The 16,242-nt window shown below is 39.8% G+C and overlaps 1 protein-coding gene across 5 annotated transcripts in view; it reads left to right on the top strand.

Moving 5' to 3' along the window:
• Nucleotides 1–10: 10 nt before the first annotated feature.
• STXBP4 (syntaxin binding protein 4) overlaps nucleotides 11–16,242 on the top strand; it is a 172,786-nt gene continuing 156,554 nt past the window's right edge. For 2 of the 5 annotated variants that reach the window (XM_086686925.1, XM_086686922.1), the window contains exons 1-3: nucleotides 63–153; nucleotides 14,691–14,767; nucleotides 15,711–15,835. Coding sequence is in view for 3 of the 5 variants with exons in the window: in XM_086686922.1 (XP_086543048.1) it covers nucleotides 15,789–15,835 (47 nt within the window). In the remaining 2 variants the exon portion in view is untranslated. Of the gene's footprint in view, nucleotides 154–14,690; nucleotides 14,768–15,710; nucleotides 15,836–16,242 lie in introns of all 5 variants that reach the window. The other 3 variants (XM_086686924.1, XM_086686923.1, XM_086686926.1) reach the window with 3 other exon arrangements.

Here is a 16,242-nt window from a genome sequence, read left to right as displayed (position 1 = left end):
AGAGCTCTAGACGTCACGCACGAACGGCCAGATCTCGCGAGGCCAGCTCAGTCTCGCGACATCTGGGATGAGCCTGCCGCTGCTTTGGCTACTGGACTCCTCAGGTGGCGGCGTTTGCAGTCGGGCTACGGAGGCCGGGTAGCCAGATTACGGGTAAGTTCGCGTTTTACTTCTTGAGTGTTCCTCCCACTGTGCTTCCCTCCAGTGCCTATTCTAACTTCCTTTTAGGAAAACGCCTTGCGCTCCGCCGCGTGCAGGCACATCACCATTTGGGCTTGTGTCCCTGATCTTCCTAAAGTCCGCCACCCTTTGTCTCGACCTAGCGGCCCTCAGCCGCTGGCCGCTGCTTACTGCTCTGGACTTGAGCTCAGGGATCACCTCTTCCAGGAAGCCTGCCTGTCTTCACCACAGCGCACCACAACACTCCCACGTCGGCGTTTCCTCGCCCCCTGGGAATTGGCTTCCACTTCTCTGATGCCTCTTAACTTGCCCAGTTAAAAAGACCAGTTCTGGAGCAGAAAGACGTTGTCAAACGAGTTTGGCCTGAGGAGCGTGACCGAGATGCGAGGATCCTTTAAAAAGGAAGGATTGAAAGAAATGGGGATGTTCATCTTGGAAAAGAACCCCGTAGGGGATGTAATACCTTTCTTCACTTGACCCACGGGACGGACGAAGTAGGAGCTGGGGGGAGCAAGAGGGCACAGGCTAGTTTTGCTGTAATGGAAGGAAGCATCTTTCTAGGAACTATAAAGTAGTGGGTAAAAAGCCCACGTTCTGAGCTCTGGCAGCTCCAGGGTCATACCTGCGTCACAATATGGCCCTGTGTCCTTAGGCCAGTTATTTGACCTAAGACGTGGTGGCCTTTTGTGTAAAATGGAAAGCATAATCGTAAATAAGAATATGCGTATAAAGTGACTTTCACAGTGCCTGAGACATAGTAAAAATTTAGTAAACGTTAGACTCTATTTCTAATGACTGGCACAGGTAGGATTATCCCCCGTTTATGGATGAGGAGGCCGAAAGCCTAAGACGTAAATAAATAACATTTATTTATTAAAATTGGTGTTAAATAACATTTATTTAATAAAACCATTTAATTTATTTTTTGTAATTTTTCCATGGGCCAGACCGTGTTCAACCTACTTGAGGCTACAGCGCAGAGAAAGTCAAACATGAATCACTTCTTTATGATAAAGTGTACTTTCTACTGAGGGACCTGGGAGATTATCAAGTAACAGATGTATAAATGAGGGAATTTCAGATAACAATCAGTACAGCTGGACAATAGAATAGGAGAGTGTGATTAAAAATAATGATGAGAAGAGGGAGTGGAGTCTTTCTGAAGATGTGACATTGGAGCCTAGTCCTGCATCGTAAGGAACCTACCTGCACAATGGCAGTTCCAGGTCACACAGAGGCCCAGAGGCAAGAAAGAGCTAAATAAAAGAGCAAAAATGAGGCCAGTGTGTACCCAGCATAGGGAGCACAGAGAAAAGTAGTAGGAAATAAGGTCAAAACAGGTATACAGGGGCCAGATAATAGCCTTTTAAGCCACGTCCAAGGGTTTGGACTTTATTCTAAAAGTCATAGGAAGCTATTGCAGAATTCAGGTTGATGCATGTAAGTGATGTGATCTGATTCACATTTTTTATTTTTATTTATTTTTTTTAATTTTTTTTTAACATTTATTTATTTTTGAGACAGAGAGAGACACAGCATGAACGGGGGAGGGGCAGAGAGAGAGGGAGACACAGAATCGGAAACAGGCTCCAGGCTCCGAGCCATCAGCCCAGAGCCCGACGCGGGGCTCGAACTCGCGGACCGCGAGATCGTGACCTGAGCTGAAGTCGGACGCTTAACCGACTGAGCCACCCAGGCGCCCCTCACATTTTTTAAAAAACACATTGGTTCTGTTGTGGAGAATAGATTAAAGGGAGCGAGGGCAAAAATGGAAATAGAGCAGGTTAGAAGGCAGTTGCAGTGAGTAATGATGGTCACCTTGAGAGTATATGAGTAATTGTTTAACTTGTAGGCACAGGGCCAGAAAATTGCAAAGCCAGTAACATCCAAGCATCTTCTGACTCTTTCCTCCTCCATCACAAAAACTTCAAGATGCTCTGCTTCTATAAATTTACTTGTATTAAGTCTGAAAATCTTCTTCATCTCTCTCTACCTTCATTCCTATACCTCATTGTCAGGACAAGACCTGACATATATTAAGTTTCTCACAACATAGACACAAACCCCATGCAAACGTTGGTGTCATTGAAGCCAACAATGCATTCCCTTCAACCATTTTGTTTTCTCCAGGCACCCCTTCCATGTAGCAACAGGTAACCGTATAAATATGTCAGTGATAGTGTCTTTGTCTTGGCATCTATTATTTTGTTTTGTAATTGCAAATGAAACTATTCCTTTCCAAGGTACAGTAATCTTGATAGCAGTAAAAATGGTGTTGGCTGTAATTCTCACGAGCCTGAGTGTGCTTGTGATATTGCATAAATCATTATGATAACTAATGCTAAGTAATGAGTTCTACCGTGAATGGACTAGGAGCACCTCAGGGCAAGGTTAGTACAGCCGTGTTTTGCAGGTAGAGGTGTTGATTACAAACTGAAAATATTAGGGGCTGGGCTGACATCTCAGACGTGGCACTTCTAATGTGTAATATTATTCTTTAGCAGTAAGTAATTAAACCTTGTGAACGTGTTCTAGTTAGCTATGATCATGTTCAGTTTTACATAATATGTAAAATTGGTTGTTATACAAACTATTTTGTGGGGTGAGGGTGAGCAAATTGCTTGAAGGTAGGAAAAGAAGGAAAAAATGGGAAAAAATAGATACCATTTGATAGTCATATATTTTAACCGATTATTGGTTTTCAGGCTTTGTGAAGACTTAAAGATGATTTTTTTTTTGTTAATTTTTTAATGTTTATTTATTTTTGAGAGAGTGAGAGACAGAGTGTGGGAGGGGGAGGGGCAGAGGGAGAGAGGGAGACACAGAATCTGAAGCAGGCTCCAGGCTCCAAGCTGTCGGCACAGAACCCAACATGGGGCTCGAACTCAAGAACTGCGAGATCATGACCTGAGCTTCAGCTGACTAAGCCACCCAAACTCCCCAAAGACTTAAAGATTATAACGATGTATTATTTTAAAATTTTGATTTGTAAGTACATTTTTTTTAGTATTTTTATGTATCACATAAATTATGGAAATAGCTACTTAAATCTTAATATGTTAGTCACTGAGCTGCATTTCTTAGCTATTTGCCTAATAAAATTACTAGATCCATTTGGCAATATGAAACACCTAGCAAACAGTTGTTTATTTCGTTGCTACTTATTATAATAATTTCCTCATACCTAAAAGAGGAAAAGTAATGTATTTCAATAAATAGTGAGAGCGAATGAATTATAGTTTGCCTGAGAATAAGCTGGGTAATCACCGTTTCCAGTGATTGTGCACAGTGATGGCATGAAGTTGTCTCAGTAAGTCTTAACATTCTAGTTTCTTATTTCCTGGCAGCTTCCTTTAAGCCACAAGTTTGAAGAGCTACTCCATTTAAAAGATCTTGAATAAGTTTATGTAATTGACAGATCAGGTGAAATGAAACAGAAATTATTCATCTATAGAAGGCATTTTTTTCAAATAATATTTATCAAGATCAGGGCCAGCTCCATGGATAGGTCACCTGTGCAGTCTAAGACCCTGCTTTTGAAAGGACACTTTGCCCCAAGTAGATGGAATGACATTTTGACATAATTCAGGCTTAAGTCCTATCAGCCTATCTGGGCTAAGCAGGGTTAAAGGCAGAGACAGAAAACCAGGGAAAATGCAAAAGCAGAGAGCCCAGTCTCAGGAGGTGAGAGGGAAGAGACAAGGCAACAGGCAAATTCAGGTCTCCTAATAATAGTCAGGGTATATGAAATAATATCAAGCAAAATTCCAAGCTCCTCGTCCTAGCCCATAAGACTCTACGTCATCTAGATCCTGTCTGCTTCTTAAATTTCACCTATTTCTCTCTCCCCATACTCACTGTGCTCTAGCCACACTTCTTTGTGTACTGTAAACACCCCAGATTTATTTTGCTGCCTCAAGACATTTTCCTGGAATACTTTGTCCCTCAGTTTCTCTCCTGGCTGACCTACAGTTTGGATCTTAGCTGGAATACCACACTACCCAGTCCAAATCAGCCCTCCTCTGTCCAGTCACATTTGCTCATGTCACCTTTGAGTATGTGATCCCCAGTTTGCTTTGGTGTTTCCCTTTTTTACTGTTTTTCTGTCAACACTAGAATGTAAGTGCCACGAGAGCAGGGACTGTGGCTTGTTCACCGTGTTATCACAAGCACTTAGCGTAGTGCACATGATTGTACTGGGTAAGTGTTTGGTGCACGAGTGCATGAATGAAAGCAAATAGAAGGCAGTCTGGTAGCATCAGGAAACTTCTGAGAGTAGTGAGCTATTGCTCTGATGAAGATCTCATGTTTCCAGAAGATTGGGACTCCTCCTTTCAAGCAGTTTTCCAGTGTTTCCCACACGGTTGGTCTGTGTGTTAAAGGCAGATGCTATGTGTCCACCCCCAAGGCCAATGAGTAGCATTCCTGAGCTGCTTAGATTCTTGAAAACAAAACAAAACAAAAAAATCACTGGCAGTGGTAGTAGTGCCTGTGGGTACAAAATAAAGACAATAGTAAAATAGCTCTCTTGGCCTTTATATCTTGATTTCCTGAAACTTTCATGTTACTAAAAATTTTTTTTTTTAGTATTTATTTTTTCTTTGAGAGAGAGAGAGAGAGAGCACGAGTAGGGGAGGGCAGAGAGAGGGAGACACAGAATCTGAAGCAGGCTCCAGGCTCTGAGCTGTTAGCACAGAGCCCGACACGGGGCTTGAACTTGTAAACCACGAGATCATGACCAAAGTCAGAAGCTTAACTGACTGAGCCCCCTAGGCACCCCTCATGTTATTTTTATTGTAAAGTTTATTTTTATATATTTTGAGAGAGAGAGCAAGTGGGGGAAGGGCAGAAAGAGAGAGGGAGACAGAGAATCCCAAGCAGGCTCTGTGCTGTCAGAGTACAGCCCAAGGCGGGTTTGGAACACAGGAACCCTGAGATCATGACCTGAGTGGAAGTCAAGAGTTGGACACTCTATTGACTGATGCACCCAGGCGCCCCTTTTAAAAGATCAATTAAGTAGTCTGGCCCAGGCAAGGGAGCCATTCCTGATTATATAACCCTAGGCTTATTTAAATACTAATGCTTCTCAAAGAATCTCGGCTGTGGTAAGGTATAGGACATTTTGCCACCCCGTTTTTTTGTTTTTGTTTTTGTTTTGTCTATTTAAGTGTAATACTGAATCTAAAGGTCTGACTTTACAACATGATATATTTGTGTTAATATTTTAACATTAGCTCTAGCTAATCTATGAATAGTAAGCATTTCCAACTCGTCTGTCACAGAATCCAAATTTTTAAAAATTATTTAACATTTTTTTAAAAGTTTATTTATTTATTTTGAGAAAGAGAGCAAGGTAGGGGCAGAGGGAGAAGGAAAGAGAATTCCAAGCAGGCTACGCACTATCAGCCTGGAGCCCAACTTGGAGCTCAGACTCATGAACTGTGAGATCATGACCTGAGCCAAAATCAAGAGTCAGTCACTTAACCGACTGAGCCACCCAGGTGCCCCCCCACCCAAGATTATTTATTCGCTAACCAGCGTCATCATTCCCTCCTCTTCTCTTGAAATAACAACCTAATGTAGAATTTCACTCTCCAAGTACTTTTTTTCCTCCCCTTCAATTTCTTACAAATGACCTGATTGCCGGCTACCCTATCCCATTCATAGCCCAGACCAGTCTTAGAGGTGCCTGCATGTTTTAAAAAGAAAGTCCTCCCCTCAAAGAACTGTGGGGGCTTGTAGTTTAGTAAGCCTGGAATAGAATTTGTGATTCATAGAACCAAAGAAGAACCATAAAGATCACTTTATGAGGGGGTGCCTGGCTGGCTCAGTCAGTTAAGCAGCTGACTCTTGGTTTTGGCTCAGGTCTTGATCTCACAGTTTGTGGGCTCCAGCCCCGCATCAGGCTCTGTGCTGACAGCACAGAGCACAGAGCCTGCTTGGGATTCTCTCTCTCCTTCTCTCGGTGCCCCTCCCTTCTTCCCTCTCTTTCTGTCTCCAATAAAATTTAAAAAATACATAAATAAAGATCACTTTATGAATGGCCTTGTCATTCTACATATGGAGAAACTGGGGAGCAGAGTGGTTCAGTGTCTCCTCCAAGTCCCTTGGCTAGTGGGCAGCAGAAATGGAACTCAAACCCTGTCGCGGCCGGCGCGACAAACACCGAGGTCAGGGTCCTGAGGGTAGGGGAATGCAAGAAAAAAAGAGAGAAGAGAAAGTTTGGGAACAGGAGGGTCCCCTGGGCTGATGGCCCAAGTGACGGCTTTATTGTTGCTGTACACAATCTTTTATAACCAGACTCTTATGGGTTAGGTCATTCTAAGAATAAACAGGTTTCACATAATTGCTGCCCACCAAAACATTTAGTTCTGTGTTTCTTGTGCACTTTCTGAATGGGTCACAAGACCTTGTTGATAAGATTGCTAGCAAAACACAATTCCCATGTTTGTTTCTATCTGACTCGGGGTAGAAAAAGGGAGGTAGCATTACTGCCAACACCTGCAGACCACAGGCTTCAGGAATTAACTCTCTCAGCCTTGACAAGGCTTTCGTATGCCCTTGAAAGTGGGGGAATGGGAGGGGGAAACACCGGGTTGGCTTGAGTCAACAGGGAACGTTGCTTGACCCGGTCTCAGCCTGGCGCCGGGCCCGGCCCCCCACATGAATGGGAGGGGGAACCACCGGGTTGGCTTGAGTCAACGGGGAACATTGCTCGACCCAGTCTCAGCCTGGCACCGGGGCCCGGCCCCCCACAAACCCAGATATCTTAACTTGTAGGACAGTCCTTTTCCCAGTGCAATGCACTTGTAAATATAAAACCAGTGCAAGGAGAATTCCAAAGTGTTTTTTGTTTAAATGGACTAGAGATGGTTAATATGAGGAAAAATTAACATTAAATACTGTTTGTACTGTGAGTTTCTTTGCTATAAGTCTTATTTCTTTTTAAAAACTATAGCAGGGAGAAAGTGTCTTTTATTTTTACTGCTTACCAATTTGCTTACAAAGGAATAGTTATAGAAAGTATTTAAAGGGTATAGCCAGTTCTCTGGTATCTACCAGGTCTATGTTATTTTCTCTTTCACCTTGCAGAATTTTTTGATACCTTAGCAAATGGTGACAAAAGAAGAGCATGACATGAAGGGAAAATGACATTAAAGGAAACTTAAGTAGAAGGGGCTCATTTTCAATCAGATACCAAGAAGGGGCACTCATACCAGATTAACTGTTTTGATATTTTTTTCTTTTTTTTTTTTTTTTAATATTTTTTTAACGTTTATTTATTTTTTTGGGACAGAGAGAGACAGAGCATGAACGGGGGAGGGGCAGAGAGAGAGGGAGACACAGAATCGGAAACAGGCTCCAGGCTCTGAGCCATCAGTCCAGAGCCCGACGCGGGGCTCGAACTCACGGACCGCGAGATCGTGACCTGGCTGAAGTCGGACGCTTAACCGACTGCGCCACCCAGGCGCCCCTATTTTTTTCTTTATTATCAAAATAATATATCAAAGTATGTATCCTGTGTGTGGAACATCCAGATAATACAGAATAATTTAAAGAAGAAAATATAAAATACCAGTAAATACAAAATAGTAGTAATTTCAACTGTTGGTCATTATTGTTTACCTTTTAGTGTATATTTTCCATAAATGTAATATGAAAAGGTGAAATAATTCTTTATATTCTGTTTTTACCCTGCTGTTGTTTTTCAGATACTTACATATTGGGGACTGCTTTCTAAATCAACAAATATGAAGGAATTCATCTGTATAAACATCTTTGATGATTACGTAGTATCATTGTATGTGGATAGATGGTATATTATCTAACTAGCCATCTGTTTGGATATGTAGGTGGTTTCTGATGTTTTGTCATTGTCTATATAACTATTCTTTGATGGTATACATGAACTAATGAATATTTTCATGTGCTTGCTGGATCACCTCTTGCCACCCATAGAGTATTAAAGGGACCTAGTGTCCTGCCTTTTGTAGGCAAACCTTGGACTTGGATTTTCCACCATTGCTGGTATCCTTTCTCCTCAAATTTCCTCATGAATAATGTGTTTGCTCTTTCATTTTTTTTCTAATCCTCTTTTTCTTATTGTTCATAATTGTTTGTTAACTGAGCTAAATTTTCACTTTTGAGGAATATTTTACAAGTATGGCTATAAGCCATACTTACATGTCTTTCTTAGATAGTTGTGACCTTAGTCATATCTTCCTGTTTGAACATAAAATCACGGAGTGCCCTATGTGTTCTCATTGCGCTGTCTGGAATCTGGTTACTTTATGTAGCGTGTGAACCTGAGAAGACAATTAGATTGCTAGCCTGGAAAGGCTAGCAGTGTGTGTTCTCTTCTAAGAGCCTTCCTGAGCTCCTTTCTTCTCTTTTGTTTCCTTGCTGATAACAGAACCTAAGCCCTCACCCTCAGTGATGAACTAGAGATCCCAAATTAGTTGATCCAGACAATCTGGTGATCTTCAAAGACACATAGATGTATTTGAGACCAATAGCTTCTGATAAATCACCTTCCTTATTAGGTGATGCTGCTGATGGTGGTGGTGATAATGATGATGATAATGAAGGAGATGAAGGGACTGTGTGGGCTTACTATTAAACCCACTAAGCCCACACATGCCTCCTTCATTGTCATCACACCTCATCCTTCTTCCCTTCACCCCTAGTGACTTTTCACTTCAGAAAAAGAAATAAATGTCATTAGAGTTCTTTTCTAGCTTTTTAAATACTTCGAAATAAATAGATGTTTTAAAGGCATTAAATTAACAACAAAAAAGATTAAAATACCTAGAAAATAATTAAATAAAAAATATGTGAGACCCACGTGAAAACAGCTTTACACTATATTCATATTGAAACACTACAGAAGATCACAAAAGATTTCAACAAATGGAAAGACATACCAAGTTCTTGGGTAGCAAGACTCAGCAGTATAAAGATAGTTACCAATGCTTCCTCCATTAACTTGTAAATTTAACATGATTCCCCAACAATTGGCATTATTTTGTTTTGTTTTTTTTAAATGAGATAAGGAGATTTTGAAGTTAATGTGTAAAACAACCAAAAATAGCCAGGAAAACGGTTAACAAAAGAAGCAACAAGGGAAGATTGGATTTACCAGATATAAAACATATATTACAAAGCCTCCATCACTGAGATAGGCTAACAAATGGGCCTGAAGTAGGCCCAAACATTTATGAGTTTTGATGTATGGTGAGGGTCTAATTGCAGATCATTGGGAAAAGATGGATTATTTGATAATGTGGTTGAGACAACTGAGTGATCTTGGGAGAAAATAAGAGTTGGATCTCTACCTTACACTGTACACTAGGATGGATTCCAGGTGGATCAAAGATTTTTAAATGAGACCATCAAAATACTAGAAGAAAATATGAGAGAGTTCTTTACAACTTGAGTATATAGAACTTACATTGGACTTAAAATCCCCAAATCATGAAGGATTGATAAACTTAGCCATAGGCTTTTGTATGACAACAACAACAAAAATCCATAGCTAAGAACAAAAGGAGGAAAATATATTTGCAATTCTTAGTGCAGACAGAGGGGATAGTCTCCCTAGGATGTATGAACTCCAGAAACTGGACAGAAAAAAGCTAACAATGAGTAGAAAAATTGGCAAAAGATATAAAAAGACAGTTATATGTGAACTATGTGAGATACAAAATGGTTCTTAAGCATAAAAAATGTTCAGCCTCACTCAGATTTAAGATCTTACAACAGGACTGTCAAAAATCCAAAAGTTATATAATACATGGGGTATCAGACACTGTTATTAGAGGGATGGTAAATTAGGGCAGTTGATTGAGGGCAGTTTGGCAATTTATTTAAAAATATCAAGTGTGGGGGCGCCTGGGTGGCGCAGTCGGTTAAGCGTCCGACTTCAGCCAGGTCACGATCTCGCGGTCCGTGAGTTCGAGCCCCGCGTCGGGCTCTGGGCTGATGGCTCAGAGCCTGGAGCCTGTTTCCGATTCTGTGTCTCCCTCTCTCTCTGCCCCTCCCCCGTTCATGCTCTGTCTCTCTCTGTCCCAAAAATAAATAAAACGTTGAAAAAAAAAAAAAAATATCAAGTGTGTATAAATGCTGATTTTTGTGAATTTGTCATGCAGATGAATTTGTGCACATGTGATGTGACCTGTATATAGAGTTTTCATTGCAGCATGTTTATAATATAGCAAAACATGTGAAACTACTTAAATATCTATCAATAAGGGTATAAATAAATATGGTCCCTCCATAAAATGGAATGCCATGCAGCTATGAAAATAAAAAAGAATCAGGATGCTTTGTAAAAATATGGAAATAATTCCAGGTTCTATATTAATTAAAAAAAAAGTAAACAAAATTTAAAAAAGAGGGGAGCGTTTGGATTCTGTGTCTCCCTCTCTGCCCTTCCCCTTCTCATACTCTGTCTCTCTCAAAAGTGAGTAAACATTAAAAAAAAACAAACAAACAACTAACAGGTTGCACAGCAATGCTTATGGCATTCAGAACTACTGCATACATCAGAGAACCTATTTATATCATGGGTTTATAATCCATACCCTCAGGGATTGTACAGTGCACAGCATGAACAGCTGGATGCTTTGTGCCTGATTGTAGCTAATTTCTTAGTCAAAACAAAAGCAAAGGAATCAATATTTATTCATATTTGTTTATGCATAAAGGAGCTAACAGTATTCACAAGAAACAAAAACAGTGGGTACTTAAGTTATGTGGAAATGGTGTGGTGATAGATAGGATGGATATATACATCCATTACAAACACCTCATTGGGATTTTTAACTTTTTAAAAACTAAAAGACATACTGTTTCATTATCAATATTGTGAATATTCATTCAACATTGCAATTTCATGAAGTTAATATTTACCATATTTTCTACCAGGTGTTTTTATCCTTTTTTACCTTCTTTATTTTTGGTCTAGTAAAAAGAACTTGTTTTAGAAAGTATTGAATGCCATCTCTTTGGGAATATAAATTATTAAGTCTGTTATTCACACATATTTATCATGGGCAGATTTTTTATCTCATGAGATTTTTTTTTTTTTTTTAAGTTTATTTATTCTTGAGAGGCGGGGAGGTTTAGAGGGAGAGGGAGACACAGAATCTGAAGCAGGCTCTAGGCTTGGAGCTGTCAGCACAGAGCCCAACACGGGGCTCGCACTCACAAACCACAAGATCAATAACCTGAGCTGAAGTCGAATGCTTAACCTACTGAGCCACCCAGGCACCCCCATGAGGTTTCTAGTTGTTTAGAATTAAAACTGTTTTGATCAAAGTAAAGCTCTAATTTAAGATTTCTGGAGTGGATTTTTTGCTTACAACAAGATTCTTTCCTGCAGTGTTCCACTTTCTCTGCTTTTGCTGACCTAACATTTTCCCTCTTATGAGTCACTAAACTAGAAAAACAATATATTTTTCTTGAACGGGTGTATTTTTAGTAAAAGAATAAGAGTATTTTTCTTCTGTGTCATTCATTAATAATGTGAAGTTGTGGGGTGTGTGTGTGTGTGTGTGTGTGTGTGTAACATTATAGAACCCTTGTTGGTTGAGAGGCTTGCTAACTTCTAGAAAGAAAGGAGTAGGGAATAAATAGAAGAGAGGGAATGAAAAGGCACTTTATGATATTTAAGCTTTAAGGATAGATATAGATATCTTGTTTGTTTAAAAAAAACCACAATAGATATCTTGTTTGTTTAAAAAAAAAAAAGCCCGCTGTTTGGATGGATAAAACTAAACACATTTCTGTTAGTTTAATCAGCAGTAATATCTCCATATAAAAGAGACAGCATAGGGGCACCTGGGTGGCTCAGTAGGTTAAGTGTCTGACTCTTGATTTCCACTCAAGTCATTATCTCACAGTGTGTGGGTTCAAGCCCCAAGTTGGGCTCTGCATTGACAGCAGGAAACCTGCTTGGGATTCTCTCTGTGCCCCTCCCCCATTCTCTCTCTCTCTCTCTCAAAATAAATGAACTTAAAAAAATAAGAGAGAGACAGCATATTACTACTGTTAGTACTCCTATATTTTCAGAGAATGACACTTTTCTACAAATTTCAGTTTCCCAGCATGCCATAGTGGAAAAATATTGGGTTTGGAGCTAGACAGAACTGGATTCAAATTCCAGTTTATAACTGGTTAACCTTGTGGTCATGGACAAGTCACATAGCTTCTGCATGACATTTTCATTTATGTAAATGTCTGTCATTTATGTAAATACAAATATGTAATACCTGCTTTGTGGGGCTCCTTTGAAGGAGTATAAAATCCTCCAACATGGTGCCTGGCCATATTGGTGTTCAGTAATGACAACATTCTGGGCAGGCTGGCCTTCCCCCATGCTTCCCCAACCCCCTGTGTGCACTATCAGAGCACTTAGCACCCTCCTGATGTCTGTTTGACTGTCTCTGGAGATAGACTGTGCTTTTTAAGCTCACCTCGAGGACTTAGGACACTGTCAGGCATGTTAAGCGAATAAAATAATTTAAATACTTAAATTTCATTTTAATAATTTAAATAGAAATATTTAAAACTGCCTTGATGGGGCGCCTGGGTGGCGCAGTCGGTTAAGCGTCCGACTTCAGCCAGGTCACGATCTCGCGGTCCGTGAGTTCGAGCCCCGCGTCGGGCTCTGGGCTGATGGCTCGGAGCCTGGAGCCTGTTTCCGATTCTGTGTCTCCCTCTCTCTCTGCCCCTCCCCCGTTCATGCTCTGTCTCTCTCTGTCCCAAAAATAAATAAACGTTGAAAAAAAAAAACTGCCTTGTTAAGTATGACATTATATGAAATCTGTTGTATAGTTTAACAGCGACATAGCCATTAGACGTGGGTATGTTTCATCATCTGGGGACCCTGTGTCCAGTAAAGACAAATCACCACTAGATGGGGATCTTACTCACTTTGGCTTCATTTTTCTGCTGCTTTTGATCTGCATGCTTCCCCTGTTCCTGTTGCTTGCTACCACAGGGACTGTGAAAGTTGAAACAGGATTTTAACACCCAGGCTAGTGGAACAACACTATGTTAGGTTCCCAGAAGGTGTTTGGCTCTTTCTTCAGGGTCTACTCAAATTATTTACAGCAGAATCTGTGATTTCTTCATCATTCAATGGTTAGTGAAGGGCTGGGATGATCCCCTTGATTTTAGTTCTCTGCCTCAGTTTTGCTCTTCCTAGAACTTTGGGTCCCCAAGTCCTCAGCCTGTGTGGGATTCTGCAAGATAGTTTTGCCCTGCATTTCTGTCCAGCTGTTTCCAAGGCCAGAATTTTGCTTTGAATCAGTTACTGGTGTGCTGAGTTACTGACTTCCCGTAGCTCCTCACAGGTATAGCATGCCGCCTCTATTTACCCCGGTGCTTTGTACGTATATTCCGATTTTCTCTGTGTGTGCTCAAACTCGAAAATATTTAAGAAGGCTTGCCCTAATTTTCAGCTTCTTCAGCCTTCCTTTATCTGTTATCACCTCCCTATTTTTTGTCTTCCAGAAATTTGTTGAACATTTAATCTGATGGCTCTTCTCCCATTTATTCATGTAAATTATGAATTTATACTCTTATAAGTGGGCTCTCTGAAGGGAAGGAAGATATATACCAAGGTCAAGCTTCCCCTTTTTTTGTTTTTAGATAATTTTATTTAAGAAAAATTTATTGAAGTATAGTTGACACACAGTGTTTCATTAGTTTCAGGTACACAACATAGTGACTCTACAACAGTACATTATGCTGTGTTCACCACACGTGTAGCTGCCATCCATTGCCATACAACATTATCATATCACTGACCGTATTCCCTATGCTGGACTTTTCATCCCTGTGATTTATTTATTTCTTGCTCATTTCATAACTGGGAGCCTGTATCTCCCACTCCCCTTCATCCATTTTGCCAGTCTCTACCCCCCACCCCCCACCAGCCCTTCCCCTCTGGCAACTTTAAATAAAAATCAGATTCATCAGGTTTTTAAAAATTTAGCTTTATTAAGATATGATTGACTTGTAATAAACAGTGCCTATTTATAGTGAGAGAATTTGGTAAGTTTTGACATGCGCATTCATTTGTAAAACCATCACTACAGTCAAGGTAGTTACTGTACCTATGAAGAAACTAAGGCCTGGAGAAGAAGGTCACATTGGAATCTAGGCCTATCTGATGTCAAGGTCCACCACACTCTAGTCTTTGAAGTCTGAATGCTAGCTAGAAAAACAACCACTATTTCTCACTTGTGTGGGGAAAGCACACAATTTCTGAATCTAGCTATTCATTTCTTTAATAAGAGGGTTGTGCTAAATGTTCCCAGTGGCTTTTAAGGTTCTGTACTTTATCCATATTTCTTATGCAGAGATGGTAAACTTCTGTTCAAATACAACTTTTTTTAATTAAATGAAACTGCATCATTCTTTTTAATTTTCACAGTGGAGCCACATGAAACATTAAAATCATACACACACACACACACGCATATTTTTTTTTCTTTTCACAGGAAAGTATTTAAGAAGCTTGTGGAATGATATGATTCAGAGTAATATTGGATCTACAAGAAGTACCTCAAGATAGTTGGTATGACAATAGGAATTTCTGTTTTTTTCAACAGTGTATTGTATAATTATCTTACAGATATTCTGACTATAAACTTTCTAGCCTGGGCGCCAGGGTGGCTCAGTCAGTCGGTTGAGTGCCTGACTTTGCCTTAGGTCATGATCTCGTGGTTCATGGGTTCAAGCCCTGTGTCAGGCTCTGTGCTGACAACTTGGAGCCTGGAGCCTGATTGTGATTCTGTGTCTCCCTCTCTCTTTCTGCCCCTCCCCTACTTGTGCATTCTCTCTGTCTCTCTCTGTCTCTCTCTCTCTCTCTCTGCCTTTCCAAAATAAATAAATAAACATTAATGGGGCTTCTGGGTGGCTCAGTCGGTTAAGCATCTGATTTTGGTTCAGGTCATGATCTCACTGTTTGTGGGTTCAAGCCCTGCTTTGGAATCTGTGCTGACAGCTCAGAGCCTGGAGCCTGCTTCAGATTCTGTGTCTCCCTCTCTCTTTCTTCCCCTCCCGAACTAGTGTTCTCTCTCTCAAAAATGAATAAAAACATTAAAAAAATAAAAAATAAATAAACATTAAAAAAAACACAACTTTCTAGCCTTGTGCTCACAAGAGATATTTGTCACAGTGTTTTATTAGTATGTGATTTAAGTGTATTAATGGTGGAAGCTATATAGTTACCTAAAGCTTAACTGTATTTTTCATCTCTGCCAGAAAATGCCAATTTTATATAGATACAGATAATGATGTGAATATAGCCCTATAACGCGCTCTCTCTCTCTCTCTCTCTCTCTCTCTCTCTCTGGAGAACTGTCTTTATATTTCTTAGATATTATCAACCTCTAACGTGTCTATATAAATGCATATCATTTACATACCAAGTGTATGTGATGTTTTTATGCAAAATTGAAATCAAATTTGACTACTCTTAAGGCATGAAAATTTATTTTCTACTTCTCCATTCTTAGGAAAAGAAGAATTTCTAGACTCTTCATCAAGATCTTCATTTACACAGTGGTTAAATCCAAGGCTCCTGTGGTAAAATCATGAATAAAAATACACCTGCTGTGGTATCATCCAGTCTACTTGAAAAGTAATTTTTAAATTAAATGTAATATGTTTTGAGCCACATAGTTTGAAATATACAGAATGTTAATGAGCTTTTAGTTCAAAATTTTATACAGCTAACTGGTCTAAAGCAAATTAGGAAGTTGATCAATAATTACTTTCCAATGTAAATCAATGTATGGGATAAATTCTGCATTCTTTTTTATAATTCTTTATAGAAATTGCTTTTTAAAAAATTTGATCTGATATTTTGAATATTTAAAATATTTTATGATTCAAGTATCAAAATAAGATAATGTAAGATTAACTTTTGCTGAGTAACAAACCACCCGAATTGCCTTGAAACAGCAAGCATTTATTTTTTCTCATGCTTTGGTTGTTCTGGTATGTATCGGATAGTGTAGGATGGCCTCATTCACATTTCTGGGGCCT

The sequence above is a fragment of the Puma concolor genome, chromosome E1 (genome assembly GCF_028749965.1).
Source record: "Puma concolor isolate L17-30 chromosome E1, mPumCon1.1.hap2, whole genome shotgun sequence".
Lineage (NCBI taxonomy): Eukaryota > Metazoa > Chordata > Mammalia > Carnivora > Felidae > Puma > Puma concolor.
Note: the sequence above shows the minus strand (reverse complement) of the source record. Positions and strands in the feature narration are given on the sequence as shown.